The sequence below is a fragment of the Thunnus thynnus genome, chromosome 9, assembly GCF_963924715.1.
Source record: "Thunnus thynnus chromosome 9, fThuThy2.1, whole genome shotgun sequence".
NCBI lineage: Eukaryota > Metazoa > Chordata > Actinopteri > Scombriformes > Scombridae > Thunnus > Thunnus thynnus.
Genome location: NC_089525.1, coordinates 24,168,832 through 24,194,570, shown reverse-complemented (window position 1 = coordinate 24,194,570; position 25,739 = coordinate 24,168,832). Strand labels below are relative to the sequence as shown.

The 25,739-nt window shown below is 38.7% G+C and overlaps 2 protein-coding genes across 2 annotated transcripts in view; one reads left to right on the top strand and one right to left on the bottom strand.

The window, feature by feature from the left end:
- LOC137189745 (integrin alpha-6-like) overlaps positions 1-9,808 on the top strand; it is a 10,025-nt gene extending 217 nt beyond the window's left edge. The window contains exons 1-25 of the mRNA XM_067599807.1: positions 1-89; positions 169-290; positions 377-456; positions 533-809; positions 1,514-1,633; positions 1,804-2,017; positions 2,793-2,989; positions 3,482-3,570; positions 3,766-3,893; positions 4,160-4,249; positions 4,352-4,416; positions 4,556-4,698; positions 4,883-5,029; positions 5,174-5,295; positions 5,451-5,607; positions 5,805-5,888; positions 5,964-6,043; positions 6,138-6,212; positions 6,837-6,939; positions 7,038-7,214; positions 7,306-7,407; positions 7,635-7,745; positions 7,933-8,037; positions 8,932-9,057; positions 9,660-9,808. The exon at positions 1-89 is cut by the window's left edge and continues 217 nt beyond it. Of these exons, the coding sequence (XP_067455908.1) occupies positions 1-89; positions 169-290; positions 377-456; positions 533-809; positions 1,514-1,633; positions 1,804-2,017; positions 2,793-2,989; positions 3,482-3,570; positions 3,766-3,893; positions 4,160-4,249; positions 4,352-4,416; positions 4,556-4,698; positions 4,883-5,029; positions 5,174-5,295; positions 5,451-5,607; positions 5,805-5,888; positions 5,964-6,043; positions 6,138-6,212; positions 6,837-6,939; positions 7,038-7,214; positions 7,306-7,407; positions 7,635-7,745; positions 7,933-8,037; positions 8,932-9,057; positions 9,660-9,746 (3,090 nt within the window). The 3' untranslated portion in view covers positions 9,747-9,808. The remainder of the gene's footprint in view (positions 90-168; positions 291-376; positions 457-532; positions 810-1,513; positions 1,634-1,803; positions 2,018-2,792; positions 2,990-3,481; positions 3,571-3,765; positions 3,894-4,159; positions 4,250-4,351; positions 4,417-4,555; positions 4,699-4,882; positions 5,030-5,173; positions 5,296-5,450; positions 5,608-5,804; positions 5,889-5,963; positions 6,044-6,137; positions 6,213-6,836; positions 6,940-7,037; positions 7,215-7,305; positions 7,408-7,634; positions 7,746-7,932; positions 8,038-8,931; positions 9,058-9,659) is intronic.
- A 153-nt stretch (positions 9,809-9,961) lies between these two features.
- Positions 9,962-25,706, bottom strand: gpc2 (glypican 2). Its single transcript, XM_067599810.1, has 11 exons — positions 22,269-25,706; positions 20,326-20,484; positions 19,088-19,222; positions 17,335-17,510; positions 17,119-17,199; positions 16,509-16,674; positions 15,703-15,833; positions 14,763-14,909; positions 13,722-13,858; positions 12,466-12,638; positions 9,962-12,311 (listed from the first exon to the last, which is right to left on the bottom strand). The coding sequence occupies exons 1-11, from the start codon at positions 22,444-22,446 to the stop codon at positions 12,034-12,036; spliced, it is 1,761 nt and encodes a 586-aa protein (XP_067455911.1). The 5' UTR covers positions 22,447-25,706; the 3' UTR covers positions 9,962-12,033.
- Positions 25,707-25,739: the final 33 nt, after the last annotated feature.

Below are 25,739 nucleotides of genomic sequence, written 5' to 3'. Positions count from 1 at the left end.
AACGTAATGCAGAAAAATGGAGATCCAGGCAGCCTGTTTGGATTTTCTATTGCCTTCCACCAGCAGCTGAACCCTGCCAGAAGGAACCTGTGAGTGAAATTAAGATATTTGATTAAGTTTAACTAAATTAAGTCAAATCTTGCTGCATTGCATGTCTTTTTTCCTTAGATTGCTGGTAGGAGCTCCTCGTTCAAAACATCAGAACCAAGTGAATGTTACAGGTGTTGTCTATCAATGTGATCTTGCAACAACATCTGAGCGCTGTCAGCCCATTGAGTTCAACAATGAAGGTTTGTTTGCCTCTTCGACCTGATGAAATGAGTCATCTTCTGTGTGTTTTAATGTACACTGAAGCTCAACTTGCTAATTTTTCCAGAGTTCTTTGAGAGTAAAGGCATAAATGGCCAGTGGATGGGAGTTAGAGTGACAAGCCAAGGTCCTGGTAAAAATGTAATGGTAAGGAAAACACTCCACATTCAAAGACAAAAAAACAGTTAACAGCATTTGTAATCATATTACTCTTCCCTTGCAGACCTGTGCTCATCGATACGGGCAGTGGAGCCCAGTCCCAATCAGTGATGGCCCTCACATGGTGACGGGTCAGTGCTACCTGTTAGGAAATGACCTGCAGGTTCAGGTTGGGCATGAAGGCAGGACATGGAGGAGGGTAGTTTGTGATGAAGAACACCAACAAAATCATCAAAAGACCCACGAGTGGTTTGCATACTGCCAGCAGGGTCATGGAGCAACTTTTGCAAAGGACAACAGATCTGTGTTATTTGGAGCACCAGGCGCTTACCTGTGGAAAGGTAAAACATATCAGCCAAAATGTGCAAATATATACAGTATATGTCTTTTAACATTCACATATTTTCATTGTCTTTTAAAGCATTTTAAGGAAAATAGACAAAATTATGGTTCAAAATTTTATTTTTGTAGAAATGTACTTTTCATAAAACCTTAAATGTTGGCAATATGTTTAATGCAAAGTGTGCTTTTTGCCTGCAGCATGAGAAATATTTTAATTTATTTTATTTTCCTGTTTAAAGGTAAAATAAAACTTTCAGCAGCAGCTCAGGTGTTTTGTTTGTCAGCAGCAAAAATGGACAAATATATACAGTATATGCTGATTAATAACATAGATATAAGATATAACTTAGATATAAATAGCTTCATTTGATCCATTTTAGATTTTTTCTTCGTCTTTAAAAAGATTATAAGGAACACAGACAAAATCAGGGCTCATAATTCTGGTTTTATTTCTGTAGGATTGTACTTTTCATAAAACCTAAGTTAAATGTTGGTAATATGTTAAATGCTAAGTGTGTTTTTGGCCTGCAGGATCAGTAATATTTTAACCCGCTCTCCATCATGTTATTTAGTCACCAATATTTCAAGTGTTTGTTTGTTGTTTTGGCCAACGTTATGACTTTCGTAATGATGCCATTTTTCACATGATGCAGCATTTTTAAGTTTTGTTATTCTGTATTTTCTCATGTGATACTGTTTAAAGGAATCGTACAAATGGAGCCCGTGGACAACAAGAAATGGGACAGTGAAGACACTCGTGAGACTGGGAATGCAGGCACATTTAACCCAAAACTCATTCCTATCCAGAGAGACAGCTACCTGGGTGAGTTTCTACTCTGGTCGGAGTCGGTTTGTGGTAGTCAAGTTACATCTTGCTTCATACATCTGTTAAGGTTGTGGTTTGCAACTGTGAGAAGACTTTTTTAAGAATTAAGAGGTACCCAACAAGTCTGATTTTATTCTGTTATAAGGTATAAATTTTCTGTCCTCCAGGATTTTCCATTGACTCAGGAATGGCCCTCATAAGGAAGGGTGAGCTGACGATAGTGTCAGGAGCACCCAGAGGAGGTTACAGTGGCCAGGTGACATTTATTAAGTTGGACCCTGTGGCGAAGAGAAATTTATCTGTAGAGTTAATCCTCTCTGGCCCGGGCCTGGCCTCCTCCTTTGGCTATGATTTGGCAGTGGTGGATCTCAATGGTGACGGGTAAGTTTATCACTATTTTACAACTCACTGTCCTTTAAAACCTAAAGTTAAATGTACTGATATCGTCTATATAAATGTAATCTGATTCTCACCGAGTGTTGTGTTGGCTTGTTGACCTTTCAACGTTCAGCACTAGAATTTCCCCTTGAAAGCGTTTTGGTTTAAAGTAAAAAATGACCAGATTTTCATGAAATTTGCTGCGGATGTTAATGATTGTACATTTTTGGTCACACACTGACCTTAAATCTATCAAAATATGAACAATTCCATGAAGTTTACAGAGTGCATATATGATTCACAGAGACTGAACCGCTCCATTTTTGGACTCTGTGAACATTTTTCCTGCATCACCTTAAAACCTAAAGCTTTTTCACAATAGATATCTCTTAATCTAACAGTTTCCAGTTTTCCTTTAGGACTTTTTAATCCCACTGTAAAGCTCCAAAATTAACATATTTTTTAATTATCTTGTTTATTCCTCTTTCATATTGTGGGGTAAAATAAATATACATCCTTTCTTAGGGCAACTCTGCAGAGTTTTAAGACATGTGGTCTAAAGTACAGTCATAAGTACTTTATTTGCATTATCATTCATGGATTTATCTCGCTACGATTGTGAACTGTACACACACACAGTAAACACTGCAGTTCCTTTAAAACACACAACATATCACTACTGTGGAACTCCAACAAAACAGACATAGCTCCCTGATCAAATATTATGAGACTGTTGTAAGTTTTACTCTATTGTTTTTGTTCTTTTTGTTGTCTCTAGGTGGGAGGACCTCGCTGTAGGAGCACCGGAGTTCTTTGTTAAAGACGGCAAGATTGGAGGAGCAGTCTACATCTATATCAACGACGATGGAAAAAACTGGGAGACGATTGATCCCATCCGACTTCCTGGACATAAAGATTCCATGTTTGGCCTCGCAGTGGAAAACATAGGAGATGTCAATCAAGATGGATATGGAGGTTGTGATGTTTTAATGAATTATGAGACTCAGCTTTCACTTTTTGAATCTTTGTAACCTGCTTTTTAAAATTAATTTATGGATGTGATCACAACTCAACTTTCACTTTTTCTAGCCAAGACTTTTAAAGCTTGACAGATGTCCTTCTTCTTCTGGATTCAGTATTTTTCAGACTAAATATGAGTTTTTTTATTCCTTACATTTTGTAGCATTTTATATCTTTGTAACATGCTTTTTTAAAATGGATTTATGGATGTGCCAACGACTCAACTTTGACTTTTGCTGGATGGGATGGATGCCGCATTAATTATAAATATACTGTAGCATAGTAATGGAAAAACAAATGATTTTTGAACTTTTGCAGACTTTTTTTTCAAACAGCTTTAGGAAAATATGAGTTATATTTGTAACCTACCTTTTGTTGTCCTAATTTACTCTTTTACCCTGTTTCTATGCTATAATATTTAATGTTATGTTAAATTTTTGCTGACAGATATTGCTGTGGGGGCACCTTATGATGATTCTGGCCGAGTATACCTCTACTACGGCTCATCAGGGGGCATCAACATACCAGCAGCACAGGTGAGAATATGGGGATTGTTATGAAAACCAGTTTAAATCTCTTGATCGAAAAATATTAAGTAGTGTGAGGCAGGGTTAAGGTTCCCTCAGGTGGAGTCTTCGTTGGGCTCTTTTCACATTGTACTGTATTAGTGAACTATATGAGCACAGTGTTGAAAATAATATACTTGCTTGAAACTTTTTTGACACCTTCAGGTACTCTCACCAGGATCCAAAAAAATTACTTTGTTTGGATATTCTCTGTCCGGCAACTTGGACGTGGATGACAATCAGTACCCTGATTTGGCTGTTGGGTCGCTATCGGATTCTGTCTTTGTTTACAGGTGAATTTACAGTTTATAGCAAAAACACGTAGAAAAGAAATGTATATTTATGAATGGTTCAGTCCAGGAGCTGCCTATTTCAGTCAAACTTCCTTTTTGAAATCTGTCGATAGGATGGTGATTACTCAAACATAATGTAATATAACACTGCATTCAGCATCGTATACAAGCTGAAACCCTGATTCTCTGAACTACTAACTTAACTTGACTCAGTGTTGAGTGACTGTACATTTCCTGTGTCAGTTTGACTGTCGTGTCTGTTACAGAGCGAGGCCAGTGGTCAGTGTCAGCAGCAATCTAAAGCTAACACCAAATGAAATAGACATCACAAAGGCTGAATGTAATAAACGCAAATGGTAAGATGCACAAAAATACAAATGTTAACATAATCTAACTGCTACTACAAATGCTTATTGGTTTTCAATCAAATGTTATATTAACCACGAACATTTGTAAAGTAATTTTACAGTGCAGGCGTGCTTTACCTACAGAGCACATCCGACATCCTTCAACCCCAACTTGAGTACGTTCTATTAATGTCCTCCCTAACAAATTTCTTCTTCCTCTGAATCTAAGGTTTTTTATTCTGCATATTTTGTAGCATTTTTATCTTTCACGTCTCTCTGGTATCAGTCAATGTAATCTGATAAGTTCCTCTACAGAACTCAATTATACCTTTGAGGCTGATGCTAAGAGGAGAAAATTAGGGGTTCCTCGAGTGGTCTTTCTGGGTTCATCTGGGGGAAACCTGGAGCTCCCTGGACAGGGGAGAGAAATCTGCAATTATACCAAGCTCCAACTTCTGGTACTGTGTCATTGTGCAATGTCCCAAATAAAACTAAATGTTGAATATTATACAGTAAGTCACTTGTATTATATTCAAGGATTAAAATAAAACGGGTACTGTATGAAGAATTTTAGACTTTCACTTCAAACACTAGTCAGTGTCGCACTGACCACTGAACCAGAACTAAACTCTTCTGTTGCAGTCAGATGTTCAGGACACACTGCATGATATCCCTGTTTCTGTAACCGTGTCTCTGTGGACCTCCGATCAGATGCCAAGGACGAGTGATAATCTGCCCAAGATCACTCCTGTCCTCAACATCTACCAGCAGCAAAACAATAACTCAGAGGTACAAATGTGTGTGAGAGTATGTGTGTGTCCATCTCTGTCATCAAAGCTGTAGAAATATATATTTATGTTTGAGTGCAAGCCAAGCCAAGTTTTAAGAACTTAAAAAGTTAAGAAGAGGTTTTTGCTCGGTTGTTTTTCACAGATTGTCTTCTTAAACAAGGGCTGTGGCAAGAACAACATTTGCCATAGTAACCTGGAGTTACAGTACAAGTTCTGTTCCAGGAACAAAAGTCAAGATCAAGATGTTTTCAAATCACTGGTCAGGTAAATAAAAATTCTTTTTTAAAAAAGGAAATCAAAACAAACGAAATTTAATGGCTATCTTGGATCCTTTTAGACTCAGCAATACAAGTAATCAAAACCTAACTCTCTGCAAACTGCATTGACTTACAGTATCTGGGGTTATGTCATGTTTTCAGAGAGGATGGTGTTGCAGTCATCACTCCCTCTGATGAAGACATAGCCTTGGAGATCAATGTGACTAACAGGAATGGGGAAGATGCACATCAGAGTAAATTAGTCATCACGCCCCCCAATACTCTTCAATACTCCACTTTTGTCTCCAGTACAGCATCAGTGAGTATATAAAAACACTTTAATGAAAGAGAAGTATCTAAAAATATTTATGAAATACCAGTCTAGAAGGAAAAATAACTGTGATGATGTATAACATCATTGGGATCAAAAACTTTTTCTGATTTTTTTTTATTTTTGCATATTTATTATGTACCATTTGTATATTTATGTGTGTTTCTATCTGTTTGTATCCATAGAAAACACAAGTGACATGTTCAACCAATGACAACGGAACACATATAGACTGTGAACTGGGAAACCCACTCCCAAGAGATGCTAATGTGAGTGTCATTCTTCAGTTTCAGTGTGTATTATCATGTATATGTATAATATCATGGCTATTTTGTTAATTTCAGGTTACATTTCATGTCATATTCTCAACGACCGGCATCTTACTGAGTACAAACGATGTCAACGTCACCCTGCAACTTACAACGTAAGTAGGCTGATAAGAGTGGAAAGCAGTCATGGATCAGGGTGTTGTATGTAATTATGAATCATCAACTTGTTCTCGTATTCTTGTGATGCAGAACAAGTGTGCAGAATATACAACCAGTTCAGGCTTTAGCCAAAGTGATTTTTGAACTGGATCTGCAAATACATGGGTAAGAAATATTTTTAATTGTTATTTTATGCAATTATTGTTTGCTGTTTTTATTGTCCTTTTGACACAGATATAAAGAATGCTCTGTTATTTTTTGTTCTCATGCTACACCAGAGCGCAAGCTTTCTGTTGCATTGAAATAGAGCAGCAACAATTAGTCTATCAATTGGTTAGTCGATCGACAGAAAATTAATCGGCAGCTATTTTGATAATCAATTAATCATTATGAGTCATTTTTAAAGAAAAGAATGATAAAATTCTCTGGTTCCAGCTTCTTAAATGTGAATATTTTCTGGTTTCTTTAGTCTTCTATGATAGTAAACTGAATATCTTTCAGCTGTGGACTGCTGGTCGGGACAAAACAAGATATTTTAGGTTGAAAGTGATAAACATTTTTCAAAATTTCTAACATTTAATAGATGAAATGATGAACTGATAAAGAAAATAATTATCAGATTAATCGAAAATGAAATTTATTGTTAGTTGCAGCGCTACAATGAAATATATCGTGATTTTTAAAATCTCACTGCAAATCAATTTGACCTTAAACATTGCATAAAATGCTTTTGATTGATTATTGAAAATGTCAAATAATATAACATCAGATTCTGTCCTTGTTTGTCAGTCTAGCCAAACCTTCCCAAGTGTCATTTGGTAAAAACTTGAGGGCTAAAAGTACCATAGAAACAACGGATGAAATTGGGACCCAAGTTAAATATGAATTTAGGGTGAGATGCTATTTTCGCTATGCATTTAATTTCTTAATCATATTTTTTTGTCACACAAACAGGTCCAATAAACATGTGCAATCTCTGTCTATTAACAGATAATAAATTTGGGCAGACCACTGAAATCTTTTGCCAACGCATCACTTAACATTTACTGGCCAAAGGAGAATTCTGTAGGAAAACGGCTGCTGTACTTGACTCAGATCAGCAGTAAAGATGTGTATTCTCTCCCCTGCTCACCTGTAAATGAGGTCAATCCACTAAAACATGTAAAGGTAATAAACACCCATACCTTTTGTTTTATTGCTTGACGGTTAAGCAATGCCTGTATGCTGCACATGTAACCTGATAATGTTTGATATCAAGGGGTTGCATGACCCTTCAAGGAAAAGACGTGAAGCTGAATATGAAGCCCTCTCTACAGATGGATTCATCTTTCTTCCAACAAGAAGGAAATACAAAACCATAGTAAGAAATTATTAATTAAGTTGTGATTATAAAGCTCAAATAAAAAGACTGTAAAGAACTACTCTATAAATTTAACTTGCTTTTCTTTTTCTGAACTTCAATCGGCTTTGTTGCACTTTTGTAAGACGGCATTTATGGAGGAGAATGTTTGTCAAGGGAGGTTTGACGACTGCTTATCAGTGAATCTGTTACTGGGCGTCACTGGCTTATTGTTTTCTCTTCCTCAGACCTGCTCAGATGGACTGAAGTGTGTGGAGATACGCTGTCCTCTGGTGGGCCTCGACAGTACTGCACTGATTACTCTGCATTCTCGCCTCTTGAATTCTACTTTTACAGAGGTGCTTCATTTATGTAAAATACTTTCTTCACATATGTTTGAAATGCATCAACGCTGCTGCTTTAAGATTTAAGAAATATTCAGACTGACTTTAAGCTTTTGGCTTACTCTGTTGCGAGCTTGTCCATCAAAACTATTGCAGTAAGTGTAACTTTAACTCATTCATTTATTTTGCCTCTCCAATTTAGGATTACAGCTCTTTGAACTACCTGGATATTGTTGTGGATGCTTTTCTCGATCTAACAAGCTCTCCAGAGAATATTGGACTTAAAGCAGATAAGCCCAGGACAAAGGTTTTGTTGAATTATTTATGCAAACATTTGCTATTTTATTCAAGTTTTCTACCCTTGGGGTTTAGACCAGTGGTTCTCATATTCGGGTCTAGGGACCCTTGGGGGTCCTTGAATGGGTTCCAGGGGGTCTGCAGCAAAAGGGGAATAATTTATTGTCACTATAATTGCATCCATAAGTAACACAATGACAGAATATATGACTATTTTGGTCATGGGTTGCATACACTTTCTGCAATAATAAATCTTAAATAAAAATCTTATCAGATGTGGACAGTGGTCTAATTTGTGTCAGTTTAGGGGTCCTTGACATGAAAAAGTTTGAGAACCACTGGTTTAGACAATGGTTTATGTTTACAGTAATATTCAGTAGCATCATCCTTATGTAACTAACATGGATTGTTCTTCTCAAGATACTTCAATTCATCTATATATATATATATAAATATAGTTACTTACTTACTTGCAGTTGCTGTGGTGACAAGAACAAAAACGGAAAATCAGAATAAAACTTACTTGCATTACATTGCAAACAAATAACTTTGTCTTGCTCTAAAAGGTTCCCTTCCTGAAACACAGCTCAAGTTTCTTATGATCATTTACAGAAATTATGGACATTTCACTAAATAGTTTAGCACTTATAATGCTACACTATCATATAATGAGCAATAAAATATAAAATGGACTTTGTCATCAGTCTTTTCTCCTCTGGGAGACCAGTAAAGCTGCCTGTTTCTATAGGTAATGATAATATACCTGAACGTAACAGCGCACACAGAGATCTTTGACTTTTGGATAAATTCTGCTTCACATGAGGCTCCACACTGATTTTTTGAGTTTTTACATTACTCTCCTGTTATTATATACAACACACTCATATGACACCACTGTCCACAGGTAAAACTGACCGTGTTCCTCGAGAGAAAAGCTGAATACTTTCAAAAAGTTGCCTGGTGGATAATCTTCCTGACAGTCATCGTAGGACTCCTGTTACTGGCAATGCTTGGCTTCTTGTTGTGGAAGGTGAAAAATCAAATCAATCCATAATACCATGTGCGGAAGACTGACTGCTAAGATAAAAGTGCTATTCTATGCATGCAAATGTTATTTTAATTGATTCAGTGCAGCCGTCTTTGGTGTCTAAGACAATTCTTGATGTTTATTTAAATGAGCGGACTGTTCAATTATGGTTTCCTGGTTTTTGCATCCATGCTACAACTGTACAGAAGGCAATCATAGTATTACAAGTGATAGAATAAAAGCAAAAATACTATTTTCAAAAATACTTAAGTTTCATGAGCTTGCTGCTTTATATTTGTCAGTGTGTTTCTTTGAAGTTATAAGTAACAACATAATTTGTCACTTTTGGTTGAAGTTAAGTCCAACTTCACTGTGATATAGAAAAGCACTAAATTAGATATTACATACAATATAAAATCTGAAATACGCTGATAGTATGTCACAGTATACTTTATGTATAGTATATGGACTCTGAATGCTGTTTTCTGTCAAGTCTATTGAGTTATTTGTGTATATACAATATGAATTTACTTTTAATGTTCTGCCTCAGTAAATGTAGTCTGTGAATGTTGTGTTGATTGTCTTTTATTTTCTGTCCTTGTCAGCGGGGATGCGTCAACTGTTTCACTCATAACAAGAAGCTCTCACATGACGGCGATCCAAACGCAGAGACCGCTCATCTTAAGGGTTAAAAGGAGAAGTCAGTGTCGATGTTAAGGGTCAAATTCTGCATCTTCTCTCCTGTCACATCTGTATCTTTCTATTTTTAACTATCTGCTATTAAAGCAGAATAAGCTTGACTTTGATGGGAGTTGGAGCATATTTGATGCAGAACCAGGTTTTTACTCAAATATATTCTAATACTTTTGTAAAAAAAAAAAAAAAAAAAAAAAAAAACACTTCAACATTATTTTTTTCCGTTTTTTAATGAAGCAGAAAATATCACTTGTTTGTTACCAAAAAACAGTTACAACAACATGAAAAAAGTTGTGCTATACTTTCACCATAATGGAATGTGCGAGTGGTGGGAATGGATGAGAGGTTGTACTAAAGAACGATTCACCTGAAATTCAGTAATGAAATATTGCAGCCACCACGGACTAATCTGAATGATGATCATCAAAAGCACATATTACAATACTGTTGCTTTTGAAATATTGTGAAATACTTTGTTTCATTTGTGCAACATAACACTGTGTTTGTGTCTAATAAATGGTCCCTACACTGACTTCGAAGGGTTTCATTTCAAAATGAGATTTCCATCTTTTGACAAGTTTGACATAAATGCTCCAAACAAAACTGCTGGCATCAATGGCTGGTTAATACCAATGTTGAATGTTGTACCTTTCTTTCACTGATTATTTCTAAAGGAGAGACGTTTTGGAGGATTGATTCACCTTTGACATAAACAATTTGATATGTTTCAGAGTGAAACCTTTTCTCTTTCTTTGTACTGAACAGGGAAGTGTGCTTCTGTTACAACAAAGTGGGGTTTTACAAGTCTTCCCTCTACAGAAAAGTGTCTGTTCGCAGCATCTATACATTCTTTTTTTAATTCTCCATCTTTGATACTGTTCTCTTTTGGGATCAAATCAAAAAACTTTCATCACCCCTAAGTCCACTCTCCTCGGACGACATTCTTCGCATCTTTGCTTTTTCTTCTTTGTCAAAACACATTCAGCATATGAAAATTAAGAGCCATTGTCTCTCAGTTCTTGACAGTCTTTCCGTAAACATTCGATCCAATTTTACATCACATCGTGAGCTCACTCAGTGTTTTCATCATCTTTTGTTGCTTTTAGGAAAAATAAGTAGAAAAAACGCACTATTAAAAAACACTTTCTCAACATGACCTCAACGTTGTAACATGAAACCAGAACATACAAAAAACAATACAAAACCATCATACATACAAACACACACACACACACACACTCAAAACTAACAACCCCTGGTTAAGACGAAAAATACCAGAGAATGACTGCAGCTGGTCTTCTGGTACAATATTTTACAATGATTAAGTGTTTAGTTGTGATTTGTTTGATATACTGGTCTAATAAATACAACTTGATTTTTCCATTTTTCTTTTTTTTTTTTTAACCAGAGAAAGTTCATCACAAATTCTTCTTTTAGAAGATAAAAACACTCAACCCTTTCCTTAAAAATCATAGCAATAAAAACAAATGAATATTAATATAACAGAAATAAATTAAAGGCATCAATATATTACATTAAACAACTTCTTGTCATTACAAGTAACTCAAAAAGAATTTGAGCTTTTACGTACATTCCAAGTAAGCCCCTCGTTTGGTTTTAAGAGTCATCCTGCTGACTTGTTTTTAATTTCAGAGCCTAAATGCGGAGCTTTAAATGATTAAATTACATCTTACTACCTCTATTAGACAAAAAGAACGACGACCAGACTGAAACCAAGAACGATTAAATTAACTGAATTTCATGAAAAGATCAGCAAAGGAGCAAACTCAGGTGATCAAATCAGCTGCTCACTGAAACTACACAGTAATGACTGGCACGACTACTGTAATTTCTATCTCACAGACCACCAAACCAGGAGAACATCAGCTCCATCACCCAAACATACTAATTCATTTGCTGTTGCAGTCTTTTTGTTCCCTTTTCCCAAAGACTTGAACATCCCAGCACAGCGCTTTGTTCAGCAAGACTCTAATTGGTCAAACATCTTACAAAATGGCACTAAAAGATGGTTGTAATCATTAATTCAGCACTGTTTGTAATCGTTAAACATAATACCTGTTTTGTGGCTTGGGCATTAGGAAAAAATATTCATTTTAACCTATTTATTTTGTGATGTAAACAGGTTCTTGATTATTGCTAAATTAGCCTGTTTTGTCTTTTTCTGCTGGTGTAACCAAATGGAATGATATTTTTTCTTCATTATGTGCTTCACACTTCCAATATGACAAACATTTCCCTTCACCTCCAGGCTGCAATAAGCAGCTATCTCCACATGGGGGCGACAGTGACCATAAGAGGTAAAGACAACAAAGGAACCAGGGAGAAAGTAAGGCAACCGGTTGCAGAATTGATCCGCCCGTGGCCGTTGTTTCTGTTCCACTTGGACCCGTTTCTTTCTCTGACACGAGGAGGCTTTGCGGGATTGGAAGCAGGGTTACGTGGGGGCTTGTTGTAGGGAGGTGAGTACGGCCCGTAACCTGGCCAGTCATCATTGTACCTTTCACCATTATCTCCACCCCCTGAACCACTGCCTTCCTCACCTGGAATGAGGAAAAAGAGATTTCTGACTGATGCATTGAGTGGAGATCCATAAACAACATCCACATGCAGGATTTATAAAAAAGATTGATATCTAATACTCCTTTCAGGATATACTACACAAATACATACAGACTGACTGTCAGGAACACTCACTGTCCATGAAGTCCATGTCCTGTCCGCTCTGAGCATGTCTCAGTTTGTTGGTCACCACCCTCAGCTCCATGATCAGCTGTCGGGTCCTCACATCTGGCCTGGCAATGTCCACCTCCACCTCGGGGTTGTTGATCTGGCTGACCAGCCCGTCGCCTGCCACATCCGGGAGATACCTGGGTGTGTACACGCAGAGGAATCCATGTATTAAAAACAGACAAGGATGAAAACAAAAACAGATCTTTTCAAAGCAAAGTTTGGCATCTCCACACTGGATCTGGATTTCTTGAACTGCAAGTTATTTTTCTGACACACTAACAGCATGATTGCCATTACATCCGTGGTCCCCAGAAGATGAATCCTAGAGATTTGGGCAATCCCCTGCTGTACCATATTTACAGAATAAGCTCCTTCATATCTTCCTAAAGCTACATATTGAAATGACCAAAGGACATTTCAACATGTTTAGTAATGTATATGATATTATTTTAGCCAAGAAAAGTATAGTAGTCTTGCCTCTACACTTTGTGATTAACGCTGCTACAGTGGGTGTTGTTGCTGCTACATGTTTTAGTGCTGCAATGATTGGTCAATTAATCGATAAGTCAGTCAACAGAAAATTAATCTTTTGATAATCAATTTATCTAAAAAATTTGAATCGATTTTTATGGACAAATTCTATCATTCTAACTTCTCAAATGTGAGTATTTTCTAGTTTTTTAGACCTCTATGACAGTCAACTGAATATCTTTGGGTTGTGACAACAAGATATCTTATGTTGCATCTTGGGCTTTGTGAGACAGTGATCAACATTTTTCACCATTTTTTGACATTTTATAGACCAAACAAGAAAATAATCAACAGATTAATTGACAATAAAACAATTGTTGGTTTCAGCCCTGTTATTTTTACATAAAACTTTTGCCTAATGCAGCTGGAACAGCAAGCATCATGAAAACTAAATCATCCATTGTGTAGACTTTTTTTCCCTCTCTGTATTTCTCTAACAACACACACACACACAACTACAGACCACACACTGCCTCTAAACCAGCCCAGATACGTGGTGTTGGGCTGTATCTGTTTGCATAAAAGCAAGCAGACCCACGCAGACAGCATGTGGGTGACTGGTGGTGGCAAAATTAAATAAACTCTGTTCCATCTGTTGCATCCTTCCACCTCTGCACCATCACTCACTCGCTCGCTCCTCCGCCTATACCGAACCCCTCCCTCCACCCCTCCGCTCTGATCTTGCTCACCTCCCCCGGGTCTGCCCATTCCAGCAGCGGTCCTCATTAGTGACGTCGGCAGCCATCTTCTCATCATTGCAGATGGTGTGTGGGAGGGACACCCAGAAGCTCCGCATGGGCCGCAGTCGCTCCTTCAGCTCAGTAACCTGTATGGAGGCGGAAAGGAATTGGTTATGACTCAGGGCTGGTTTTAAAGTATCCTTGTTTGCTATGGCTGGCTGGAGGAAGCATATGGAAGCTGCAGAGCTGACATTGAGGAAAGTCAAAAACTGACATGACACTGCTTCAGTGTCAGTTCTTCAATCAGATTTCTTTTCAGATTTATAAATAGATATGAATGTTTAGTTCCCTCTCTGCTCTTGGTTTTAGTTATCCTCCAGCAATTCTATCTGCTGTGTCCACTCTTGGGTCAGAGGAATACTGTCTGGGCTCTGACCGCTGCACTCTGTATTTTTAGTTGCTTGTACCAAGTTTGTACTCTACTGCTGCTTGCTTACTTCCCTGTTTGTCCAACCTTTGCCTTTTTCTCTTTTGCGAGTGTAATGTAAACATTTTAATATGCTTAATTGCAGTTCCCCATGGGGCATATTAAAGCTGCACTCATCATTAATTTTAAATGAGCAAAGAGTCAAATAAATATGTGTAATGTGAAAGTGATGAACTCACAGAAAATTATCACCAACTCTGCAGTTCCCTTCAGCTTTATGGAGCATTTTACCATCTTTCAGCTCATTGTTTTGGTTTTCCAGCAAGTTAACTGTTTTCATTTATTCCCACCGCTCTCATCTGTGTCGTTCCCAGATGCAGCAGGAAGCTTTTTTCAGCAAAAAAAAAAAAAATTTAAAAATGGACACATTTTCTCATTCAAGAGAATGGGAACGTGTGTCCAAACTTTGGATCGGTACTGTACAGTTGCCAGAGATGTTGGCAAAAACACAACTTCAAATCAGCTTGTTGTGCTGCCCAAAGTGGCCAAGAAAATCAATTTATGCAGGTTTAAACTGTTTTAGATTCACAATGCAGTTTACACAGGATATGCATCCTCCTTACCAGTCGGTCCAGGTTAGTGCCTGCAGCAGTGGTGGGTTTCTCCTCAGGGCTGTAGGTGCGAAAAGGCCTCCTGTTGCCTCCTGACTCTTTGGGCGAGCGTTTGGACCGTCCTGGAGCTGGCCTGGGGTTTCCACAGCCCTGGAACACCTGAGGAAAACAAAACCAAATTAACACCAGGGTACAAACCTGTGTCACAGGAGCATTTTTATAACCCAACATAATAAGGAAATCTTAAATTAACTTCTTGCACAGATAATATCTGTCTTCAGGAGACAGTTTATAGTGAAGACACAACAAGATTCATCATCAATAGCTGCTTTAAGCTAACTTTAGTGTTAGTGAGTCAAATTAAAGAAGAGCAATAAGTGAGGTTTCCAAATTTAACCCAGCGAAGAAAATGTTTCATCTACTTAGAACTTGGAAATAAATGTGAAATAATAACCTCCACAATCACAATGTATTAGTGAAATGCAGCAAACACAAAAACCTAAGCAGTAAAGGAAAAACTCCTTGTTCCTTAAAGCACTGCTACTGAACCACAAACCAGAAGCTGTTTCTAACAAGATGTGGGTGTCTCTCTGGTGGATTAACTCCTGGGATGCCTGCCATGTTTTAATCATACTGTGAGGCAGTCATGCTCGCCATGTATAAATCCTGTCAATTTACTGCATGTTGTCTTATTAAGAAGATTAAAATTTAAATTAAATAAAAACAATAATCTAGAATATATCTTTGACTTGTAAGAGTAATTTTTTTTAAATGATAGATGATTCTCAAAGGATCAATAAATACAAGACAGTGTGCTGTTTTTAATGGAAACCAAAATGTTAAATTCTAGAAAAGCATTAAAGAAATACATTAACCAAACACTAGAATAAGAAACTCTTAAAGAAGTGAGAGCTTTATGTATGTAGTAAAGTGTGTTCATCTGCTTCCTTGCCTTAGTGGAGATGCTGACACTGTTTTCCTGCATGTGCATGATGGCTTCCGACACTTTCACCGAGATGGAGTCAGCGGCGAGCTCCATGTTGAACGGTCCTTCCAACTTCTCTGAAACCTGGTACAGTGCATCTGATAGAGGACACAGAGAGAGACAGAAATAGAGATGGCAGGGTGATGAAGTTTGCTATGACTACATTCAACCTAGCTCTTCTTGTCAGGTTAATTAAGGTTACAGGACTGTAAAATTAGGAGGTAAGCTCACATCTTATGAAGAGAGGCGGGATAAAGAGAGAAGAACAGTGGCTGAAAAGTGAGGGTGAAACAGGTTCGGGTGCAGTAGACATGGGTGGAGTGATGAAAGGTAAGAGGAAGCACTGCACATGAAAAGAAAAAAAATGGAGGGTACGTATGGGTTTGATGAAAGGGGAAAGGAAACATCGGAAGACAGATCAATTGTAGAGGAGCAGATAAGCATGAATGATTAATGGAGGAGGAATTAATTAGAGGGAAAAGGAAGTGAAAGTAAATGAGTGACAGAGAGAAATAAAAGGATTCTACTTTTAGGTATGTTCAATTTAATAATGATAATAATTCAGAAAGTAGTTGAATGTCATTTGAGCTGACCAATTTTTGTCGAGGATCTAAGAAATCCATATAAAGTATTGTGGTCCTCTGGAACTACATAATATGAACAACTAAAATATAAATAAATCTTCCACTTGACCCAAAACCTACTTCAACATCAATAACTTATCAGTATGTATTATTCATCCTCCCAAAAGCCCGCCTCCTCCCATCACCCACCAATGAAATTGTTCCATTCGGTGTCCAGGTCAGCCTGATTGGCTAAGCATCCCTTCATGACATTAAGGCACAGGGAGTGGCAGGGCCGCAGGGAGGGCATGCCTCGACACAGCGGGCAGTACCACTGACGCATCAGGCCGCGCACACACTCTGAATCTGCAGTCAGCTGAAAAACAAAGCAATGGATGGAAGATTTGGGCCAGAATGAACGAATAAAACGTCACAACGCTGCCAGAGTTGCTGAAGAATTTTGACCTTGCGCACAAAACAAGTATTCTCATTTTAGTAACCCATCGTGTGATCCGTTGAGCTTACCTGGCTCACATTAATGAGTCCAACCTTTTCTGGACAAAGCAATCAGCAACTGCTGGTGATAAGGCTTTCTGTTTTCAAGTTTTGATTAGTCTTTTCTTTAACAACTTCATAATTTCAACTGGCCAAATAAGGTAAATGTTCAGGCTCTCAACTAACTTTTATGTCCCCTAGTTGTAAAGCCCTCTGCATTATAAAGGAAAACTCTTCCCTTTTAAGGCCTCACTTTTAAATTTAAGCTTATGAAAGACTATGATTACTTAATGCAGTTTAAACAGCAGAACAAGGAACCACTCACCTTTGTGGCTTTGTTGACAATATCCCGGCCAGTAGCCAAGCCCTGAGATAGCGCTCTGGCAGCGATAAAAGCCCTGGACACCTGAATTGAAAAGGCAAGAGATCACAACAAGATTAGTCATTGATCATAATCATTCTCTGTAACTAGATGTGTCGTTATAGTGTGTCAAGCTATTTGTTTTGTTGGTGTTAACATATGTTATCACAAGTCACGCACTTGTACGCGCAGTTTGCGGGGCACGTCTCCAAATGGCTGCAGCTGTTCAGCGTGTTTGCTGACACACTCCAGGTAGTCCTCACTGAACTGGTACTGAGGGTTGACCAGAGAGAAGACCCGTTCCACCAGTCTGGACCAGAAGTCTGAGAAAACCTCTGTGAGACTCACACTTCCCCCTGTGGACAAAAGGGCAACTGTCAAATAACATCTGTTTCCTGACAAAAATAACAGTGTGTGTCTGTATTGAACCCCGGAGCTTGAAGGAATACTGCATCTTGAAAAGATACACTGATGCTTATGGGGCCAGGCCCATTCAAGGTGTGTCAAGAAAGAAAATACACAAAATAATGTGACAAATTTATCTGACTTTTGTCATACAGTGTAATTGTTTGGCTACACAAAACACAGCACAAGCTGTTTGGAGAAATTTGATGGATACTGCTTTAGATATTCCATTAAATGCCATGTTGATGCTGTGTAAAGATCATTCTGTTAACTTCAGTGGTTAAAGAAAAGGCTGAGATGTTTGTAACTATGGGGACTCGTCACATTTAGTGCTCCTACAAACTAGTCCTACATGAGAAGGTACAGATAACAGGTGAATTTTCATTTTTGGGTCAACTACACTTCCACACAGTAGCTCTTAGGTGCAAGTTGGTGCAGGATATTATAATCAAATGAAATAAAAAGTTTAAGAAGAAGTTTAATAGAGGAAGATTGATAGTTTTGCACAGACACACACCAGATTGACACAAACAGACGACATAAAGGCCAAAAGCAACCAACACAAAACAATGTTTTTTTCTTCAAATCCACTTTAATGCCCTGTGCTGCTGACTGTTTTGTGCTTTGTTCTTTTCTCTTTGGGATTTACATGTTTTTATCATATTTTAAGGGAATTTTTAGATATATATCTTTATCCTTTCTGTTGTTGTTGCGCTGCTGTGGGCTAGGAGGAACAGCATATCCGTTTTTTGTGTATGCAAGTGCACAAGAAAATGAAAATAAACTAAATCTTGAAATCTATATAGTCTATTAAAAACAAAAGTATCATAATACGTTGTGCACATTGCTCTATTTCCTAGTTTATTCCTCTAATTCTGCATTGGTGCTTGTCAGTGTCTGTTCATTAGTCAACTGGCAGACAGATTCTGAATATGCGACTCTCCAATCTGTAGTCTACTATGCAGCCTGAAATTAGCCGTACATGCTGTTTGGCAGACAAAGACAGGTTGACTAAGCAGCAACAGCCTGCAGACAGACTTGCCAGCTAGCGGCTGTGATGCCAAAACAGAGCAACTCGGAACAGAAATAGAAACAGTCTGGCATCCATGGGATTCCAATTCTCTCTGTCTCTTTTTTTCCGTTAAATTCTTCTTGGCATTTCAATACTCCTCAAAAGACAATACTGCCGCTTTACTGCTGTCCAGAGCCACTGTGGATTTACCAGCAACCAGAAGGATGTAGATGGATACAACTAAACTAAACTACCAGTAAAACAAGGATTTGTCACAGCTCTATTATTAGCCAAACAACTGCCAAACTGTTTTTTGCAAAGGAAATTTGGTTTCAAATGTGTTCCTCTGACTGTCTAAAGTGACCATTACTTATTTTATTGTCGTACTATATGTGGCAACATCTACCCATTTTCATCGCCTTGCTAAGACCAATTGACGATCTGAATATACAGTTTATGTTCCAAATCTCCTCTTCTATCAACAGCAGCTGAGGAGGATAAACTCACTGAACTGACCAGAATAATATCTACGAAGCTCCACAAACAGCTCCTGGAAAACATGTGCATTCTGAGTGAAGAGCCGCCCGTAGGTCTTGGTAAACATCTGGTTCATAGACTTCTCGGACAAGTCTATAAGCTCTCGGAAGAACTCTGCAGAAAGACAGAAGGACAAAGATTAGATGGGAATCTGTCAGCCACCTCTGTTCTCCTGATATCTTAGGAAGTCTCCATGTAGGCACCCATTCACCTCCTCCTCCTCCTCCTCCTCTTCCTCCCCCTCCCAGATTAACAGCTCACAGGGACAGTTACATCAGATCCTACACTATGGTAAATGAGTGTAACAACATGTACTCCATTTAAAATAATCTTTAACACTCATATGCAGTCTCCCACTGCTTTAGTGTCTTTAAATGATTCATCATGTACATTATATAAAAGGTGATACCAGTCCACAGCAGGTAGGAGGAGAAAGTGTAAATGCAGCTCTGTGCTGCGACTGCTACAAACCTGCAGCCATACATACAGTATTTCAGACAACGTGGGCTAAATTCTCTCAAATACAGACAGTCACTTAACCTGTCTAGGTAGGTTTTTTACACTGAGCATTTGTTTAAAGGGGAACTGCACTGAATTTACAAATGAAGGTCAGTTTATTGGCCACAATCAGTCCTATTAAGCCTGAAATAAAATAAAATAACAGTTTTATTATGTCTTCTGTGGCTCTGCAGGGAGTTTTTCATAACCATGATGATGTCATAGTGATGTCATCAGGGTTATCTAAGCTTGGCCCGGAGGTTACAAGCCATTAACAGAAAGTCTGCAGTGCAATATCCGGTGTTTTCGGAGTCTGGTGCTTCGATTTTTATCATTCTTTATATAATATGTCTTTATAAAAGTGCAATACTAAATCACCAGAGTACCCTTTAATTTCAGGATTTCTCATGTGTTGATAAAACATAAATAAGAACGCTGCTAGAATCTCTGCAATATGCATGCATCGCTGTGCTTTTAGCCTCTAAAGTCAATTTTGTGGCTCAGACATCTGACCATCTCAGAGGAACTGTGCAGTTGGAGATCCTTAATAAGTTTTTAATGAGCTGTCACTCATCACCACTGACCTGGTAGATGAGGGTGAAACGAGAAGAAGTCGAGTACACTTTTGTACCCGCTGAAGAGAACAAATCTTTTAAAAATCAATTTCAAACAACATAATGTTTCAAACGGTTATTAACTGTGCGAGTTCTGACTCTCACCATCAAACCTGCGGTGTCTCTGGGTAAAGGTGGTCAAAAGGAACTGGCTGTTGTCTTCGACGGCTTTGAGGAAGTCCCTCCCGCTCTGGAGAGCCAGCGTTTCCTCCATCTGACTGGAGCAGCAGGTGTAGTCCTGAGGACAGAGCCGCAGGTGCTCACCTGGATCAAGGTAAAAGCAGGCCAGCAGAGAATGAAAGGTTAGGACTGATCACACATGTTTAAAAACATATGTGGATTAAGCTTCATCATAATACAGCAGCTTGTAATATCATCATAATCATGTGGTGATGTTTTGATTCAACCTCAACAAAGACCAGTTGTTATTATAATAACGCAGGTGGGTCTATTATCAGGTTAAAACAGGCGTTTCTAGTGAGACAGTCAATTCCTCCACTCATCAGTCTGTTCTGTTACTGTGGGGAAATCTTATCAAAGATAAGGCTGTGATAGAAAATTGTAATTTCCCTGCATGAATTATTCAGCTTCACTCTGTCTGTCTTTGTCAGCTCAGGTTGGGTCTTTGATATGTCAGAGGTAATGATATGCAAACGACAGCGGGGGGCGAGGGGGGGGTGACTTTTAATGTGCATAAGCTTTTGAGCTCTTTCTTTTAAGTAAATTTTACACCTCGCGCACAAATATTATTGCTGTTAATACAGTTGAAAGTCTCACTTCCAACTCCACCCTCGCTGATGTTCCTCTCTGCCTCTTTTGTTCTCTCTGTGCATCTCACTATTAGCCTTCTCTCATCCCTCTATTTCCATTTCTAAACTGCCTCTCTTCATCCTTCGCTCTCCCGGCCATCTGCTCCCCTGGCCCACGGGACAGTGAGCCAAGACTCAGGCAGTGATAGCCCAACACACACACACACACACACACACACACACACACACTAAATCAATCAATATTGCAGTTGTCTGAGTGACTCACACACTGAGCCACAAAATAAATCCCAACACAGCGGAGCTCTGCAAAGTCTGCATTTATTTGTATACATGCATTTTACATGTATGTTAAGGTCGGTCTAAGGGTAACACACACACACACACACACAGACACACACACACACACACACACCATCATTCTCTCACTGCTTTACATGCAAAGCTGAACCTCCTCTGAAGAAGTAGGCTACATCTTCAGACACTCAAGTGCTCCATCGTTTACTCCCTCACTTTTCACAAATTTCCATTAAAAATTTACTCCCCCTCTCCTCTTCTCCACCATCCAACCCCCACCACCACCATTCACCAAAACTTCAAATTAACCAAAACCCAACTGTTTGTAATCCATATGATATCTTTTCATTCAAGCAGATAAGATTATCACCAGTGAACAGAGCCTATGGGTATATGCACGGATTTAGCAGTGGGCCACTAGGCAAAGACTAATTAGGGGCGAGGTTCTTTGTTGCACCGGTGTTGGCAATTTGCTCATCCCCTTAATCATCCTATTTAAACAGCACAGAGGGGAGGAGGGGGCGGGTGTAATTTGTTTTAAACCACCCTGCATTGTTTCTCTTGAGGGAAAACTCACCAGGATATTCCTACATTGTGCCTCTGGTGCTTATTAGTGAGTTTTGAGCCACCTTGTACTTTTGAATATCACTTTCTGATTTGTAGTGCGTCTGTGGTACTTAAAGCACATAATGTAGCTATAATGTTCCCATAACGCTTTGAGATGAATCTATGGTGCTGAGCAGTGAGTTTGTAGTGACCTTAATGTGCATGATGGTATTTTTATCCCTGTTGAGACAAACTAGAGCATGCTGACGCACCTACTGTACATTTCTGCTGCGACATCTAGCTGTACAGTATATCATATTTTATTAAAATGCAGCCTATATTTTTAAATAGATAACAGTGGGACGTTTCCTACATGAGTTCCATAAACAGTCTGGTTGTGTGATTTATCCCTTCCGCTGGCTAAATGCAGAGTCTTACCGGAGATTTGAGTCAGCGGAGCGGTGCCTGTGCTGTACCCCTTCTCCGAGTACACCTGCCGGGTCTCGGAGCAGCTCCTCCCCGCAGCAGCCACGGGGCTCCGGGTCCCCGACAGGGCAGCGACCGCGCAGAGCAGCACCAGCAGCGGGTACCTGGGGAAAGATAGCCGGGTATCCATCCTCACCGCAGGGCTCCACCAGACAGCAGGTGGGGGGGCGGGTTTATATAAAAACAGACTATGGGTGCAGCAGCTTATAAATAAATGAATGAATGAATGAATGACTGGCCGGTTTAGATGCGCGCAAAAGTAAAACGAGTAACAGTATCCCAAATCGTCAGTCGTTTAAAACAGTCATAGTTTTCCCCGATAAGTGCAATGAACAGATGCATCTAGTTTTTTCACACATATGTTTCCGTGTCCAGGTAATTTGTCCTTCCTGGGAGATCCGCTGTTGTACGTAAATGTAAAGGCAGAGTGAATGGGGCACTCCCGTCCCTTTCAGCATCATCAAACAGACAAACTGTGTGAAGCCTGCAGGACTGACACCGGAACACGAGGGAGATTCACTTTCAAAGTAAATGCATAAGAATAGTAATCTGTAGAACAGTGGTTCTCAAAGTGGGGTCCTTGAGGGAGTTCAAAGGGGGTCCCCGGCACTACAATTCCATCCATAAGTAACAAAATGACAATATATGACTATTTTGGTTTCACACACTTCTTGTAATAAAACATCTAAAAGCAAAAATCAGATGGGGAGCTGTTGTCTAATTTGTGTCAGTTTGGGGGTCCTTGTCGTGGAAAAAGTTTGAGAACCACTGCTATAGAAAAACATTTCAAAATATCAGTGCAGTAACTTCTTTGATACACTTGTCTCATTGCAAAGTCCATGTTTTTTTTAATTTTTGGTACTTTTATTGCTCATCAGTATCAACTAGGATGTTGTGTCGCACACAAAATCCTGTGCTCATTTTCCCGAAACATCATGTTTAATAGACATAACATCAGTTAATATTGAAATGTCTTCACCCCACATTTGACCAGCAAGACTAGTGATACTGTAATGGGTAAATGATGGATGGATGGATAGGATGTTGCTGGCCACCACCTGGGTCCATGATTGTATTCATTGTTCATTGCAAAATTCAACTTCACAAAAAGGTAATGCAACAAGCTTTCAATCCATAGTGCCAGGCCCTGATTATAATGGTGCCCTGGGTGAGATTTTAGATTGGAGACCCCAAAAAGTGTAATAATAGTGAATATATGCATTCACACTAGAAGTGCAACAATGGTACCTCCGGCCCAGACAAAGTCCCCACAGTCCTCCAGACTAAAAGGCAAGTGGGGGGTCAAGGCTGCCATTCAGTGAGTGTTTGGTGACATTGCCTGAGGTAGAAAATGAAGTTTGATGGTTGTCAGGTGAAAACTGACTGACCAGTAAGGCTTTGAAAATGAAACCAGATGAAAACCCTGTAGGTCAATGGGGAAAAAGAGGAAAAATATTAAGAAGGTAGAACAAGTGCATATCTCCAAAAGCTGTATACAAGCACACCTGTCTGCAAGAAAAAAAAAACATATCCCACTTACTTGGTGCCCCCTCCCTCATTTGGCACCCTAGGGGACTGCCTATGTGGCCTATACTATGGGCCACCTCTGCCTGGTGCCTCACCACGATATGGCAAGTGGAGACTCAGATGGACAGGGAAATTTAGCCGAGCCTAGCTAACGCAGATGTTTCAATTATGCATTTCAGCTCTAGACACCCATCACAAGTCAAAGTAAAATTAAAATGTATAGTTGTTGTGCATTCTGTAAATATTTGGTAACCATTAATTTGTTTGCTCAAATATAGAGATCAAAAATGATGTTATACTTTAAAACCATTCAATATGTCAAACATCAAGTGTTTAACAAAGACAAACCCGAATTACAGTATATTCTCACACTTCAGTCCAAAATCAAAATAATTACATTATAGATTGAAATGACTTCATCCCACATTTGATCCATAAGATTGGTGATAATGGGGGAAATACAAGGATGCTGCTTTGCAACACCTGGGTCCACAATAATATTTATTGTACAGTGCGAAATTGACATTTACAGTGGGAGAAAAGGTAATACAATAATAAGCTCCATAATCTTGATTAAACATCTTTGCAATTGAGAAGAAAAGACTTTATGGCTGACGAGAAATGGAATAATGATATTTCTTTTAGTGAATTAATTCAGTAATTCCTGGGCATCTCTATGTGTCATGTTATTATATGCTACAGTACAGGAAGATATAAATTATTGATTCATCAGCACAAATTATCCAAAAAATAATTTAACCCTGGAAGCTAATGAGCCCTGTAATTTTGTTAGTCTTAGTAATAATGATTCGTTGGTTCTGTCTGGTGATTGTGTTCTTGTCTTATGAATGTTTCTTGTTCTCTTGTCTTGCTTGGAAAATAGATCTTAATCTCAATGAAACTGCCTGATTAAATAAAGATTAAATAAAATTTGCGGTCTTTATCATTATTTGGGCTACATGGAAATAATAGAAATAGGAATTTATATAACATTGCATGAGGGGCTTAATGTATTATTGTCAGTGTCATTGTTTGCCTTGGGAATAGCCATTTTATTGTGAAATGTCTGACCAGAAGTTATGTGTTTCACCCTGACTGGCTTGACTCTGGTCCTAGTCCATCAAACACAGAACAATGGACCGTGCAGAGGACCGACAGGGGGAGAGGGGTGAGGAGCCTGCGGTGGCGGGGCGGGGAGCAGCTGAGCCAACTACCTCAGGGTCCCAAAAAACTGGACGGGCAGACAGAGCAGACAGCTTGAGATTTCTCCACATATACAGTATAATACAATATAAATGTATAAATATATAATAGAGTGAGTAAATTTTAATGTGAGCTTAGAAAAAAAATAATTGCAATATTTGCAATATTGCAATAAATCTGTATGTATTACTCTGAATCGATTTTACACTTTAAAATTCAATTGAAAGTTTATTATTTTGTTACACATTTCAGCTTACAAAAGCGAAAAACTAAAAAAGTACCATGACGTATGTCGGCGGGAATGACCAATGATAATCAAGAGTTCTTCTTGAAGGACCAATCATCTTCTCGTCTGATGGGGCTCTGGCCAATCGGCATCCAGAATCGCTTTGCGTACTTTACCGCGTCCTCCGACTGATTTTGTCGACGAGAGAAAGAGAAAAAAAAATCGCGATTAAAAAGCCTCACAAGAAAGGAAAGTATTGATAATAATCATATTATCAGGTGGTAAAATTGTGTCATTAGTTTGCTAATGATTTTTGTTGTTGTAGGAGTTAGCGAGCTACTATCTTTGAAGCTGAAGTTGCCTCTGTGTGGATCGTTAGCTTGTAGGTTACCGAGCCATCTTTTTTTTTTAAAGCTAACGCCAATTAGCAACTAAATGGCTATCATATTTCTCCGAATAATTGTAAT